Source organism: Rana temporaria, chromosome 7, assembly GCF_905171775.1.
Source record: "Rana temporaria chromosome 7, aRanTem1.1, whole genome shotgun sequence".
In the NCBI taxonomy this organism is placed as follows: Eukaryota; Metazoa; Chordata; class Amphibia; order Anura; family Ranidae; genus Rana; species Rana temporaria.
Window position 1 is genome coordinate 42,062,441 of NC_053495.1, and position 15,546 is coordinate 42,077,986.

At 45.7% G+C, this 15,546-nt stretch overlaps 2 protein-coding genes across 2 annotated transcripts in view; one reads left to right on the top strand and one right to left on the bottom strand.

The window, feature by feature from the left end:
• Positions 1-684: 684 nt before the first annotated feature.
• On the bottom strand, positions 685-14,527 carry SELENOK (selenoprotein K). The gene is made up of 5 exons (XM_040359268.1): positions 14,421-14,527; positions 10,597-10,687; positions 9,189-9,272; positions 3,340-3,429; positions 685-1,370 (listed from the first exon to the last, which is right to left on the bottom strand). Exons 1-5 carry the CDS (start codon positions 14,437-14,439, stop codon positions 1,367-1,369), a joined length of 288 nt encoding a protein of 95 aa, XP_040215202.1. The 5' UTR covers positions 14,440-14,527; the 3' UTR covers positions 685-1,366.
• Positions 14,528-14,763: 236 nt separating this feature from the next.
• The window catches only part of ACTR8 (actin related protein 8), a 30,709-nt gene continuing 29,926 nt past the window's right edge, over positions 14,764-15,546 (top strand). The window contains exon 1 of the mRNA XM_040359267.1: positions 14,764-14,959. Within this exon, the coding sequence (XP_040215201.1) occupies positions 14,822-14,959 (138 nt within the window). The 5' untranslated portion in view covers positions 14,764-14,821. The remainder of the gene's footprint in view (positions 14,960-15,546) is intronic.

Consider the following 15,546-nt stretch of genomic DNA (forward strand, 5'->3'; position numbering starts at 1 on the left):
ATCAGAGAACAGGAGTTTGCTGATCTCCCTCAGCTCTACCCCGTCCCCCAAGGGACATCAGAGTAATAGATATATTATGGGGGTAGTTGGGTGAAAAAGGGGTGTGCGGTATCTCCCAGGAATTGTGGAAGTGATTGGGTGGCCTCCCTACACCGAGCTTGGCAATTGTCTGCACTGCCGCCAACATAAGCCTTAGGTCAATTGCAGTAAAAAGGCTTATACGAGCTGCTAGCAGGCTTCAGAACTACTTAAAATTTGGTTGAAGTCTGCTAGCAACTTGTTTTAAAGTGATAATCAGCACTCTCATTTAGATCTGTGGTTAACATCCGGATCCCTGGAGATGAAGGTTGATTTAAAACAGGGGTCTCCAAACTTTTCAAACAAAGGGACAGTTTACTGTCCTTTAGACTTTAGGGGGGCCAGACCCTGGCCAGTGTGGGTAGAAAATGCCCTGGGCCGAGCATCAGTAAGAATAAACATAGCCTCAGTGTTGGTGGTCAGTAGAAGGGGGGGGGGGAAGTAGTGCCCCATCATTGGTATTGGTGGAAGAAATAGTGCCCCATTGTTGGTGTCAGTGGGGGGAATAGTGCTCCATGTCATTGGGAGTAATAGTGCCCCAAGGGTCGGACGAAGGCTAGCAAAGGGCCTCATTCGGCCCCCGGGCCACAGTTTGGAGACCCCTGATTTAAAAGCTTTAATAAAGTTTGCTGTACATATTGCTCTTATAGAAGCTGAAGCTTGTGTGAACAAATCCAAGAGTCACAATAGAGCATTAAACACTTGAACAAATGGCTGCCTACATATAAAATGACATCTGTAGCATGCAGTAGCAATTCGAGACTACATGCTTCCGGTGTAGTTTACTCCATAGGAGCCATGTGTTCCTTTTCTCAAATTTGACGGCAGTTACAAATCAGTTTTGGTATATACTGCCACTTATGCTGCCTACAGCTACATTTTACAGTTTTTTTCCCCCCATTACAAGTTTTCTGTAAAAATAATAAACACTTTGGGATCTCACATTCAAAACTTCCTGCATCCTCTTTAATATTACAAAAAAAAAAAAAAAAACACAGCTTAGATTTCAGGACCGAAATTTCCTTGTAAAATATTCTTCTCTAAAAATCCAGTACAAAGTAGGACTACTACAAAAAAAAAAAAAGGGGAAGACATTTACAGTTTTACATATGCTGATTCAGTTGTACTGGATCCTGATGAAGGAATTCCCAGAACCACATCATAAATCTGCATTTCTGCAGAGTATTGCACACATAGAGAAAAACATGACCAGTAAAAGGGGCCCTTTTCTTGTCTCCATTGCCTGGCGCACGCTCTTCTCTAGATGCCTGCTTTTAGGAGCAGGCGTTTACCTGAAAGACAAACGGGCTGCATTAAATATATAGGAGAGAAAAAGGAAAGAGAAAAAAGGAAAAGAGAAAAAAGGGAAAAGAGAAAGAGAAAAAAGGGAAAAGAGAAAGAGAAAAAAGGGAAAAGAGAAAGAGAAAAAAGGGAAAAGAGAAAGAGAAAAAAGGGAAAGAGAAAAAGGGAAAGAGAAAAAGGGAAAGAGAAAAAGAAAAAAAAGGGAAAAGAGAAAGAGAAAAAGGGAAAAGAGAAAGAGAAAAAGGAAAGAGAAAGAGAAAGAGAAAAAAGGAAAAGAGAAAGAGAAAAAAGGAAAAGAGAAAAAAGGAAAAGAGAAAAGAGAAAAAAGGAAAGAGAAAGAGAAAAAAGGAAAGAGAAAGAAAGAAAAAAGGGAAAAGGGAAAGAGAAAGAAAAAAGAAAGAGGGTAAGTAAGAAAGAGAGAAAAAGAGAGAAAGAAAGAAAAGAAAGAGGGAAAAGGGAAAGAGAAAGAAAAAAGAAAGAGGGTAAGAAAGAAAGAAAGAAAAGAAAGAAAAGAAAGAAAAGAAAGAAAAGAAAGAAAAGAAAGAAAAGAAAGGAGAATAATAAAATATATAGATACACACTTTACAAAATAAATAATACATTTACGACAAATATATAGACACAGCATTGACTATATTGGACAAATTACAAAAATACATCAAAATTGTGCAACATTGTTCATCATAAGATCAAAACCACAAATTTACATCACTCTTGTACGAATAGACCGAGTGATACTCAAAACGTTTCGAGGTCAGTGTATACGTATACTCTTTATTTAATGTTTTGTTCTGCCTCTTAAACTGTAGATATCATAGATACTCACACCACTTAATCCTGATGAAGAGGAATAACGCATGACCTCGAAACGCGTCAAGTATCACTCTGTCTATTCCTACAAAAGTGATGTAAATTTGTGGTTTTGATTTCATGATGAACAATATGTTACACAATTTCTATGTATTTTTGTAATTTGTCCGATATAGGTCAATGCTGTGTCTATATTTTTATATTTTGTAATATTAAACTATTATATTTGATATACTTCTCATTGCGCTTCGAAGACCCACCAGAGGGTTTTATTTTTGTTTCTGTGTGGGCAATTTCTCCTATACCTCACTAGAATTTAACTATATCTATCTACCGTATATACTCGAGTATAAGCCGAGGCACCTAATTTTACCACAAAAAACTGGGAAAACGTATTGACTCCAGTATAAGCCTAGGATGAGAATGCAGCAGCTACCATAAGCAGAAAAGAGGGTCAACAATGCCCATTTGCATGCCTTACTGTGCCCAACCTCACTGTGCCCATTGCAACCTCACTGTGTCTATTTGCACGCCTCACTGTGCCCATTACAACCTCACTGTGCCCATTACAACCTCACTGTGCCCATTACAGCGTACCTTGACAGGCTGCGCTGTGGGCGTCCATTTTTTTTTTTAAAAAACTTGCGGCTTCCTCTTGGTCCCGTTCCGTGATAGGCGTTTGACACTGTGTTCAGTGTTCCGCCAATCACAGACTTTCTTTCATCCTCGGACAAGAGAAGGTCCGTGATAGGCGGAACACTGAACACAGTGTCTGCTGGGAAACTGAGTCGTGGATGAAAGAACGTCTGTGATAGGCGGAACACTGAACACAGTGTCAAACGCCTATCACAGAACGGAACCAGAAGGAATCCGCAAGTTTTAAAAAAATGGACGCATGCACACACTGTCTCGAGTATAAGCCGAGAGGGGTATTTTCAGCCCTAAAAAAAGGGCTGAAAAACTCGGCTTATACTCGAGTATATATGGGAATTGTAAATGAATCAGACTTTACTGGGGCTACAAAAGCTGCAGAAAAGGGGAACAGCTGACAATGTGCCCGATGATAAATAGTTTTCATCATTGTCTCCGGGTTTATTTCAAGAACAAGTACATTCTTCATACGCCTGCCTCATTCAAGAAACGCCATACCTTCCTCATCCACCTCCCGCCATTGGTGGGGGACTGGGTCCTGAACCGTGATTGATCCTTCCCATTCTCCGGCGTGGGTTTCCTGGAGGACTGCAATGTAAAAAAAAAAAACACACAAAACATCAGAAATGGCAGAATCATTACCCAATGCTAAACAATAAGGCCCCTTTCACACGGACACGTTTTCCAGGCTGTTCAGGCTGCTGGCATTAGGCGTCTACAGAGGCGCATTGCCGGCCGTCTTAACCCTTTTTCGACCGATAGCGGGGGTTTAAACCGCACCGCTAGCGGCCGAATATCACGGTAAATACCGCCACTGCACCTCCACTGCCCCGTGTGAAAGGGGCCTAAGAAAAAAATGCTATGCCATTCCAAATAAACAGAATTGTTAATTACGCGATGGGGGTTATTTACTAAAACAGGAGCATGCAAAATAGGATGCAGCTCTTCATAGAAAACCAATCAGCTTCTATTGCCGAAGTTTAATTGAAAAATCTGAAGTTAGAAGCTGATTGGTTACCATGCACAGCTGCACCACATTTTGAGTGCTCCAGTTTTAGTAAATCTCCCCTATTGGATAACTGAACCAGCGCACATCCATCTTCCACAATAATTTATCTGACCAAAAGGATTCAATCCACTGGGAGCACTGGATATTACTGCAGAAAGTGGCAAGTGTTCAACAGTGTCCAGGGATGGAACAGACAAAGCTGCAATAAGTATCACTGTAACCTATGAAATTATTCAGAAAATATTTACAGTGTCACTAAACCCACATCATAAAAAAAAAAAAAACATCAATAAATGCTGTTCATACTCACTCAGTCACTACGGGATTCATTTCAGTAGATAAGCCGACCTAACTCAGAATCGTCGCCGACTTATGTTTAAGCGTATGCTCAAACAGAGATACGCTTAAACATATCTAAGATACAACGGCTTGCACCGTCCTATCTTAGATTGCAATATTTTGGATGGCCGCTAGGTGGCGCTTCCATTGCGGTCGGCGTAGAATATGTAAATGAGTTGATACGCCGATTCACGAACGTACGCCCGGCCGGCGCAGTCGATTTACGACGTTTCCGTAAGCCATTATCAGGCCTAAAGTTATTCCACCTATTACGTGGAATAACAATGTTAAAGTATGGCCGCCGTTCCCGCCGCGAGATTCAAATTTTTTACGTCGTTTGCGTAAGTCGTCCGCGAATCGGGATTTATGTCGTTCACGTCCACGTCGAAATCAATAGGCCCGTGCGGCGTACGTAGCCGCAAATGCACACTGGGAAATGTAGGCGCCCGGCGCATGCGCAGTTAAGAGGAAAACGTAAAAGACGTGAGGTCAAGCCTCATTACCATCAAACACGCCCCCCTCCAACACATTTGAATTCGGCGACCTTACGCCTGCCTGCTTTAGGCTATGCCGCCATATATTAGCAGGCAAGTATATTGAGAATCATTACTAGCCTAGCTAATTTACGGCGGCGTAGCCTAAACACGCTAAGCTACGCCGCCGTAACTTTAACCCAATGTACCTGAATCTACCTATTGGTCTTTAAACTACTTAACCTCCGGACCATATTGCTGGTCAAAGACCAGAGCACTTTTTGCGATTCGGCACTGCGTCGCTTTAACTGACAATTGCACGTGCGACATGGCTCCCAAACAAAATTGGCGTCCTTTTTTTCACACAAATAGAGCTTTCTTTTGGTAGTATTTGATCACCTCTGCGGTTTTATTTTTTGCGCTATAAACAATAATAGAGCGACAATTTTGAAAAAACTGAATATTTTTTACCATAATAAATATCCCCCAAAAATATATAAAAAAAAACAAAAAAAAAAAAAAAACTCGCAATAAGCGTTTATTGATTGGTTTGCGCAAAATGTATAGCGTTTACAAAATAGGGGGTCGTTTTATGGCATTTTTATTAATATTTTTTTTTTACTAGTAATGGCGGCGATCAGCGTTTTTTTTTCGGTACTGCGACATTATGGCGGACACTTCGGACACATTTTTGGGACCATTGGCATTTTTATAGCGATCAGTGCTATAAAGATGTATTGCTTACTATATAAATGCCACTGGCAGGGAAGGGGTTAAAACTAGGGGGCGAGGAAGGGGTTAAGTATGTTCCCTGGGTGTGTTCTAACTGTAGGGGGGGTGGCCTCACTAGGGGAAATGACTGATCGCTGTTCATACATTGTATGAACAGACGGTCAGGCATTTCTCCCCTGACAGGACCGGGAGCTGTGCGTTTACACACACAGCTCCCGGTCCTCGCTCTGTAACGAGCAATCGCGGATGCCCGGCGGCGATCGCGCCCGCCGGGCACACGCACGGGAGTCAGGTACGAGCCCCTATTGGCTGCTGGGCGAGGCGACGTATAGCTACGTGCTCTCGCCCAGCAGAGCCGACCTGCCGCCGTAAAACAGCTGTCACATCATCATAGGAAAAACATCACCTGCAGATACATAGCAGGTGCCCTCTGGATGCTTTATCTTACCTTTAATGTTCCAGCCGCCCCCTAGTGCCCTTACTATAGCCCCACGGATTATGAAAATACAGATTTCCTAAAATGTCGGCATTTGTATTTTGCTAGGTGCATCTTACACAACAGCAAAAGACAAACAGAACAAAAAAGAAAAGGCACTTCTCATCCAGCGAGGACACCATTTTGCTAAGCCTTGTTTGACTACCCTAGGGTAGTCGCAGGCTTTTCGGTAAGCCTTAATTTCTACCAGAGGTGGCGGGCAGCACAAGATTTGTTTGATTTCACCTTCAGTTTCACAGCACTGTGTTCACTGGACAGTCACGTTTTGAATAATTCACATATGTTTATTAAGAACACTGGGCCAGATTCAGAGACATCTGCGGCGGCGTAACGTATCGCATTTACGTTACACCGCCGCAAGTTTCAGGGGCAAGTGCTCGATTCACAAAGCACTTGCCTGTAAAGTTGTGGCGGCGTAGCGCAAATCCCTCCGGCGCAAGCCCGCCTAATTCAAATGGGGCGTGGATCATTTAAATTAGGCACGTTCCCGCGCCGAACGTACTGCGCATTTTTTTTAACGGAGACGAGAGTTACGTCCTTTCCTATTTACGGACGACTTACGCAAAAAAAAAAAAAAATTTTTAATTTCGGCGTGGGAACGACGGCCATACTTTAACATGGCAAGTCTATCTATACGCCACGAAATAGCAGCTTTAACTATACGCCGGGAAAAGCCGACTAGCGACGACGTAAGAGAATGCGACGCCTGCGCGTACCTTCGTGAATCGCCGGAAAAAGCCAATTAGCATACCTGACGCGGAAAGCGACGCAAACTCCACCCAGCGGGCGCCGAAGTATTACACCTACGATCCGAAGGCGTACGCCTGTCGGATCAAAGACAAAAGCCATCGTATCTTGGTTTGAGGATTCAAACTAAAGATGCGACGCGGCAAATTTGAAAGTACGCCGGAGTATCAGTAGATACTCCGGCGTACTTCTTCTGTGAATCTGGCCCACTGTATTTATTGGCATTGCTCAGTAATATTATTTGATTATTTTTATATCACATTAATTATTTTCCAGCGCTACACTTTTTCTAATTTCCATCCTACACATAAAATGCATTAAAGGTAAAAAAGCCTTCAGCCTTTAGAAACACTAATGCCGCGTACACACGATCAGTTAAACCGATGAGAATGGTGTGATGGACCGTTTTCATCAATCCAAACCGATCGTGTGTGGGCGCCATCGGTTAAAAAAAGCCAACTTGTTTTAAATTTAACCGATGGGGAAAAAAAAAAAACGATCGTTAGTAGGCACAACCATCGGTTAAAAATCCACGCATGCTCAGAATCAAGTCCACGCATGCTCGGAAGCATTGAACTTCATTTTTCTCAGCACGTCATTGTGTTTTACGTCACCACGTTGGACACGATCGGATTTTTAACCGATGGTGTGTAGGCGCGACGGACCATCAGGCAGCTTCATCGGTTAACCGATGAAAACGGTCCATTCTCATCGGATGGACTGATCGTGTGTATGCGGCATTAAAGTGGAGGTTCATCCAAATTACAAGTCTATTTTCTGCGCTTCTTGGTACACCAAGGATAGACAAATAACCCCAGTTTTTTTTTTAATCGGACATGTAATTACCTTTATAATTAGGACTTCCTGGTTTTCCCTCCTGCGGGAGGAGGCGTGTCCCCGGCGCCACAGTGTGTTATGGGAGCATAACGTTCGTGCTTCCCAAGATACACCGTGAACGCCGCCCATCGCAATCCCGCAAAATTTTCTACAAACAAGCGACGCCTGATGACAATCACGTGACGGGGGCGTAGCTAAAAATCGCCATTTTAGAGAAGGGCATAATCAATTATTATCTAAACATCGCTGAAGTTTCTCTGGTTGTGAATGCCATCACAACGGGGTGTGTACTTTCAATGACGCCGCCCGTTGTGACAGCAACCAGGATGTTTATGGCGATGGATGAGTGCAATGTTTTGTTCTTTTTGTTGTAAAAAAGACTGGATATTTCTTCTGTATAAAAAATAATAATAATAATCTTTTTCTATCTTACAAGATGCCAAGAGTGGAGCCAGATTGTGGGACGATGTACAGTAGCTCCGTGTTGGAGTTACATCAGCAATGCCTACCCAATGGCTGAAGAACAGTAAAAAATAGCTGCATGACAGCAGAGCGATGGCAAAGTGCATTGACCTGCCAGGTCTAGAGAAGGACAAACTAAGCTGTAAGTATGCCATATATTAACTGGTTTTACGGCGGCAGGTCGGCTCCCCTGCGCGAGAGCCAGTAGCTATACGTCGGCTCTCGCGCAGGCCACTAGGGGCACGCCGCCGACCTGACTCCCGTGCGCGTGCCCGGTGGGCGCGATCGCCGCCGGGCACACGTGATCACTTGTTACAGAGCGGGGACCGGGAGCTGTGTGTGTAAACACACAGCTCCCGGTCCTGTCAGGGAGAAAAATGCTGATCTTCTGTTCATACACTGTATGAACAAAAGATCAGTCATTTCCCCATGGCAGTCCACCCCCCGCCCCTACAGTTAGAACACACCCAGGGAACATACTTAACCCCTTCCCCGCCCCCTAGTGTTAACCCCTTCACTGCCAGTGGCATTTTTATAGTAATCCAATGCATTTTTATAGCACTGATCGCTATAAAAAGTGCCAATGGTCCCAAAAATGTGTCAAAAAAGTGTCCGCCAAAATGTCGCAGTACCGAAAAAAATTTTTTAAAAGCGCTGATCGCCGCCATTACTAGTAAAAAAAGAATATTAATAAAAATGCCATAAAAATACCCATTTTGTAAACGCTATAACTTTTGCGCAAACCAATCAATAAACGCTTATTGCGTTTTTTTGTTTTTTTTTTACAAAAAATATGTAGAAGAATACGTATCGGCCTAAACTGAGGAAAAAAAACGTTTTTTTTATATATTTTTGGGGGATATTTATTATAGCAAAAAGTAAAAAATATTTATTTTTTTCAAAATGGTCGCTCTATTTTTGTTTATAGCGCAAAAAACTAAAAACCGCAGAGGTGATCAAATACCACTAAAAGAAAGCTCTATTTGTGGGGAAAAAAGGCCGCCAATTTTGTTTGGGAGCCACGTCGCACGACCGTGCAATTGTCAGTTAAAGCGACGCAGTGCCGAATCGCAAAAAGTGCTCTGGTCTTTGACCAGCAATATGGTCCGGGGTTAAGTGGTTAAGCAAGTACCTGTCCTGTGTGCCCCGCACACCCTAGATTTTTTTTGTAACAAGTACCCCCTTACTTTAGTTCTCCTTTACACCATCACGAAATATGTAAATGTTAACAGAAAAAGATGAAGAGTCCTACCCTCTCCCATCATCAAACCGTGAGCTGGACACAGAGTTCGAATTGCCTCTTCTCGACATATCAGGTCGGACCATGCTTTGAAAACTGGAAAAAAAAAAAAAAAAAAACACCTTATCAGTATAATTGAAGGCAAAAGTTTTTTTGTAAGTTCTGGATAGAGTGGAGAGGGATTAGACCCTCCTGTCAGTTTTTTCAAGAAGGGGGAGAGAGCAAGAGGGTGGGACTTTGAGTGAGGCACATGGTTGCAAAAGATTAAAGGAGTTGACATAATTGGAATTTATTGATTGCCATATAGTACAAACAAACATATAATGTAGATACACGTTAAAAGGATAAAAATAGTAATACAGTACATATGGTAATGTATTGGATTTTACATGATATAGTAGACAATAACTTTCCAGAGTTCACCAAAAGCAACATGACTAAGCACTAATGTAGTGTGAAACATGTCGGCTGTCCCCTTCTGTGGCTGTATTTTGTTTTGTATGCTGATTTTTACCGAATAAAGACAACTTTCTGAAGTTCTTCTGGAGTGTGGCTGTCCATCTTTTCCCAATTTTCTACATTGGGGGTTAGTGGGAAGAACGTCCCTTACATTGGGGGGTTAGTGGGAAGAACGTCCCTTACATTGGGGGTCAGTGGGAAGAACGTCCCTTACATTGGGGGGTTAGTGGGAAGAACGTCCCTTACATTGGGGGTCAGTGGGAAGAACGTCCCTTACATTGGGGGGTTAGTGGGAAGAACGTCCCTTACATTGGGGGGTTAGTGGGAAGAACGTCCCTTACATTGGTGGTCAGTGGGAAGAACGTCCCTTACATTGGGGGTCAGTGGGAAGAACGTCCCTTACATTGGGGGGTTAGTGGGAAGAACGTCCCTTACATTGGGGGGTTAGTGGGAAGAACGTCCCTTACATTGGTGGTCAGTGGGAAGAACGTCCCTTACATTGGGGGTCAGTGGGAAGAACGTCCCTTACATTGGGGGTCAGTGGGAAGAATGTTCCTTACATTGGTGGTCAGTGGGAAGAACGTCCCTTACATTGGGGGTCAGTGGGAAGAACGTCCCTTACATTGGGGGTCAGTGGGAAGAACGTCCCTTACATTGGGGGGTTAGTGGGAAGAACGTCCCTTACATTGGTGGTCAGTGGGAAGAACGTCCCTTACATTGGGGGTCAGTGGGAAGAACGTCCCTTACATTGGGGGTCAGTGGGAAGAATGTTCCTTACATTGGTGGTCAGTGGGAAGAACGTCCCTTACATTGGGGGTCAGTGGGAAGAACGTCCCTTACATTGGGGGTCAGTGGGAAGAACGTCCCTTACATTGGAGGGTCAGTGGGAAGAATGTTCCTTACTTGGAAAAATTCAATAAAAAATAAAAATTCACATTGAAATGGTCAGAAAAGTACTTACAATAGAACAACAAAGTCTGTAATTCCCCAGAACAGATCTGTAATAAAGGAGAGTCTCCATGGTGATCTGCTCTGACCATCCAACACTTGTCCTGAAAAAAATAGTAAACGACAAGAATATAAAATAAAATGATACAATACAAACTATGAGCATTGACAGGGTCACTTTAAATCTCTATGTAGCGCTACCCCCTCAGGAGCCGCTGGTTTGTTTTGGGATCGGCATATTTAAGTCACCTCTCAGTGTTGTCTAGGGGTGTAGTTGATGAGTAGAGTAGTGAGCGAATGTCCAGTCAATAAAGGAAGGTTTTTAAAAGCTTTGTTTCCAGGCCCAACATCAACATGAGGTAGAGCAAAAAGGTTGATGAAGCGATAGAGAACTTTGCGGTATCAGGCCTGGGTATGAAAGGAGCAATCCTGCTCTCAACAGCACAGTAGTGGTAGTTACGGTTCGTCACCACTCCAGCCAGAGTGGGTGAAGTGCCCCCGGACAGACTTCTGCCACAGGCCTGGCAGCCGAAGTGTCACTTTAGGTTGCTGGGAGGAACAGGCCTCTGCCACAGACCTGACTCTAGGGGCTCTGCCACAGGTCTAGTACTTGATGAGCTGAACGGATTGAGCGAATCCTCCCAGTAGATTAAACTACCTGTCAATGTCCCGGTCACCAGATCCCCGATGGTTCGTTCAAGCCCCTCAGATAACCTGCCTCCGGGGTTCTCCTCAAACCGACCCCCCACCGAACGGCATCCAACCTGGGATCTCCTCAATAGAGCCGGGGACCCAGCAAGTCACTGGGACCCCTTTCAGCAACATGGAGCTCCGCGTAGCATGCGACCCCGGCCTGGTAGGCCATAACGCCGGGGTCCATTGGATGCGCGCACCCTAAAGGTGGGTGCTGCACCTGGAACCCGCGAAGTACCAACAAAAATGGCGTCTGCCACAGATATACCCTTCCCCAGCATGCCCCGCGAGGGAAAACTCCTCTAATTGGCTGCTGGGGAAAAGTGGCTCTGCCAGAACCACCTCTAGCGCCACCTGTTGCCCAGGGGTGGAATCAGCACCCCTGGAGCGCAGACTGACCTACAGGACATTTCTGGAATGACAGCAGCCCACAATTTAGCAAATTGTGAATGGGAGCAAGATTACTCTCCCATTCCCCACTAACTTTAGCGTAGTGCCCATACTGAAAGTAAGGGGGCGCTACATCTAAAATATAACTGAATAAAAAGGATATTATATAAAAGTAAAAATGTGAGACACAATGCCCCATGCATAGTGTTCTGTACACTGTAATGCCACATGCATAGTGTTCCGTACACTGTAATGCCCCACGCATAGTGTCCCGTACACTGCAATGCCCCATGCATAGTGTTCTGTACGCTGCAATGCCCCATGCATAGTGTTCTGTACGCTGCAATGCCCCATGCATAGTGTTCTGTACGCTGCAATGCCCCATGCATAGTGTTCTGTACGCTGCAATGCCCCATGCATAGTGTTCTGTACGCTGCAATGCCCCATGCATAGTGTTCTGTACGCTGCAATGCCCCATGCATAGTGTTCTGTACGCTGCAATGCCCCATGCATAGCGTTCTGTACACTGCAATGCCCCATGCATAGCGTTCTGTACACTGTAGTGCCCCATGCATAGCGTTCTGTACACTGCAATGCCCCATGCATAGTGTTCTGTACGCTGCAATGCCCCATGCATAGTGTTCTGTACGCTGCAATGCCCCATGCATAGTGTTCTGTACGCTGCAATGCCCCATGCATAGTGTTCTGTACGCTGCAATGCCCCATGCATAGTGTTCTGTACGCTGCAATGCCCCATGCATAGCGTTCTGTACACTGCAATGCCCCATGCATAGCGTTCTGTACACTGCAATGCCCCATGCATAGTGTTCTGTACGCTGCAATGCCCCATGCATAGTGTTCTGTACGCTGCAATGCCCCATGCATAGTGTTCTGTACGCTGCAATGCCCCATGCATAGTGTTCTGTACACTGCAATGCCCCATGCATAGCGTTCTGTACACTGCAATGCCCCATGCATAGCGTTCTGTACACTGTAGTGCCCCATGCATAGCGTTCTGTACACTGCAATGCCCCATGCATAGCGTTCTGTACACTGTAGTGCCCCATGCATAGCGTTCTGTACACTGCAATGCCCCATGCATAGCGTTCTGTACACTGCAATGCCCCATGCATAGCGTTCTGTACACTGTAGTGCCCCATGCATAGCGTTCTGTACACTGCAATGCCCCATGCATAGCGTTCTGTACACTGTAGTGTCCCATGCATAGCGTTCTGTACACTGCAATGCCCCATGCATAGCGTTCTGTACACTGCAATGCCCCATGCATAGCGTTCTGTACGCTGCAATGCCCCATGCATAGCGTTCTGTACACTGCAATGCCCCATGCATAGCGTTCTGTACACTGCAATGCCCCATGCATAGCGTTCTGTACGCTGCAATGCACAGCCCCGGAGAGAGTCGGCAACATGCAAAATCTGGAATATTGCTGCACTCCTTGGTATCTTTACTGAACCATTAAAATCACATCAGAGGTAAGACGGGAACATAAAAGGGAACATGTTTTGTGCTGAAGTCAGCGCTTCCTTACACCTCATATACACAAACATTGCATGGAAATGATATTTATAATATATATTTTATTATATCTTTTCATATGACAACCCTGAAGAAGTGACACTTTTTTACAATGTAAAGTAGAGAGTGTACAGCTTGTATAACAGTGTAAATGTTCTGTCTCATTAATGTCTAAACCACTGGCAACAAAAGTGAGTACACCTCCTAAGTGAAAATGTCCAAATTGGGCCCAAAGTGTCAATATTTTATGTGGCCACCATTATTTCCCAGCACTGCCTTTACCCTCTTTGGCATGGAGTTCACTAAGGATGAGCTCCAGCGTGTTCGCATGGTACACGTGCAGAGCCCGCCAGGAAGTGTGCACGGCGCTGCGCGAATAACAGCCAGGGAGACATTTCACGATCCCTGCAGCCGAGCATCGGGACAATGTCTCCCTGCCTGTGATTATCACTGCGCTGTGCACACTTCCTGGTGAACACGCTGGAGCTCATCCTTAGAGTTCACCAGAGCTTCACAGGTTGCCACTGGAGTCCTCCTCCCCTCCTCCATGATGACATCACAGTGCTGGTGGACGTTAGAGATCTTGTGCTCCTCCACCTTCCATTTGAGGATACCCCACAGATACTCAATAGGGTTTAGGTCTGGAGACATTCTTGGCCAGTCCATCACTTTTAGCAAGGCAGTATCATATATGGCCCCCAGATCTGTACAGGCCATGTGATGGGGGAAGGGGGTCTAAAAGCACACACAGTTATTACAGCATAAATCTGACCACACACAATACAATCTGACTGTACAACTAAGGGTCACCGTACACATTACAATCTGGTTGAACAATCGGCTTTAGATTTGCCCACACTATGTAATATGAGGACATGTCTGAACTATCCAATCATGCGTGTACTCAGACTATATAAATATTGGTAGATCTATAGAAGATTGTACAATCAGACTGGAACTTACAGCTGGCCATACACTATACAATCAGATTGTACACTATCCTTTGGTTCTACCATCTCATCTGTACCCAATCAGACGTGTCCTTACACTGCATCTCTGCTGACAGATCTCAATCAGATTGTATGGTGAATGGGCAGTAGACTGTATGGTTGTGGCTGTGCGATCTCCACTCCATCTGCTAACAGCTGTGCAGATTGTACAGAGATGGGTCTCCCCACACTGAGATTGTGTGGTGTGTGGTCAGTACACAGGGCTCACCATTGGCGATGTACACCATGATTCCTCCTCGGATGGTGACTCAGTCTCTCTCTTTCTCTCCTACAGCTGCGGAAATCCGGGAACACCAAACAGGAGGTGGAGAGCGTTGATTGGCCACTGTGGGCGTGTCCCGGAGAACCTGGCAACGCGGTCTTAGTTACAGAGATAACCCCTCCCACTGCCAGAGAGTGAAATTCACTGACGGATTGTTCTCGGGTTAGAAATGGCTGTCCATGCTTGATGGGATACGTTATGTTTGTCCATGACCTTTGGCAGCACAGCACTTCTCCACCAATGGGCTGTAGAGTTCCCAGGGACAGCGCATGGTTGTCCGCTCTCTCATATACACACAGTTGTGCATGTCCCAGGGTTAGCTCCTGGTCGGCGCTTGTCAGTGGCGCATGCGCGGTCAGAGCCCGGTGGCTGCGATGACCCAGGCGGAGAAGGGAGAGCCGGAGAACGGGAAGGAAAAAGAGAAGGAGCAGCGCGGGGTGAAGAGACCCATTGTCCCCGCCGGCATTCCCGAGCCTCTGCAGGAGGTGACCGGGGACGGGGTGTTATTGGGTTCTAAAGATATGGCTGGCCATACATAACTAACCCTGGGGGGCTGACCCCCAGTACAGGGGAGGCCTTCTCCCCACTGACACCCAGTACAAGGAGGGCCCTTCTTCCCACTGACCCCCAGTACAAGGAGGGCTCTTCTCCCCACTGACCCCCAGTACAGGGGAGGCCTTTTCCCCACTGACCCCCAGTACAAGGAGGGCCCTTCTTCCCACTGACCCCCAGTACAAGGAGGGCCCTTCTTCCCACTGACCCCCAGTACAAGGAGGGCTCTTCTTCCCACTGACCCCCAGTACAAGGAGGGCTCTTCTTTCCACTGACCCCCAGTACAAGGAGGGCCCTTCTTCCCACTGCCCCACAGTACAAGGAGGGCTCTTCTCCCCACTGACCCCCAGTACAAGGAGGGTCCTTCTTCCCACTGACCCCCAGTACAAGGAGGGCCCTTCTTCCCACTGACCCCCAGTACAAGGAGGGCTCTTCTCCCCACTGACCCCCAGTACAAGGAGGGCCCTTCTCCCCACTGACCCCCAGTACAAGGAGGGCCCTTCTCCCCACTGACCCCCAG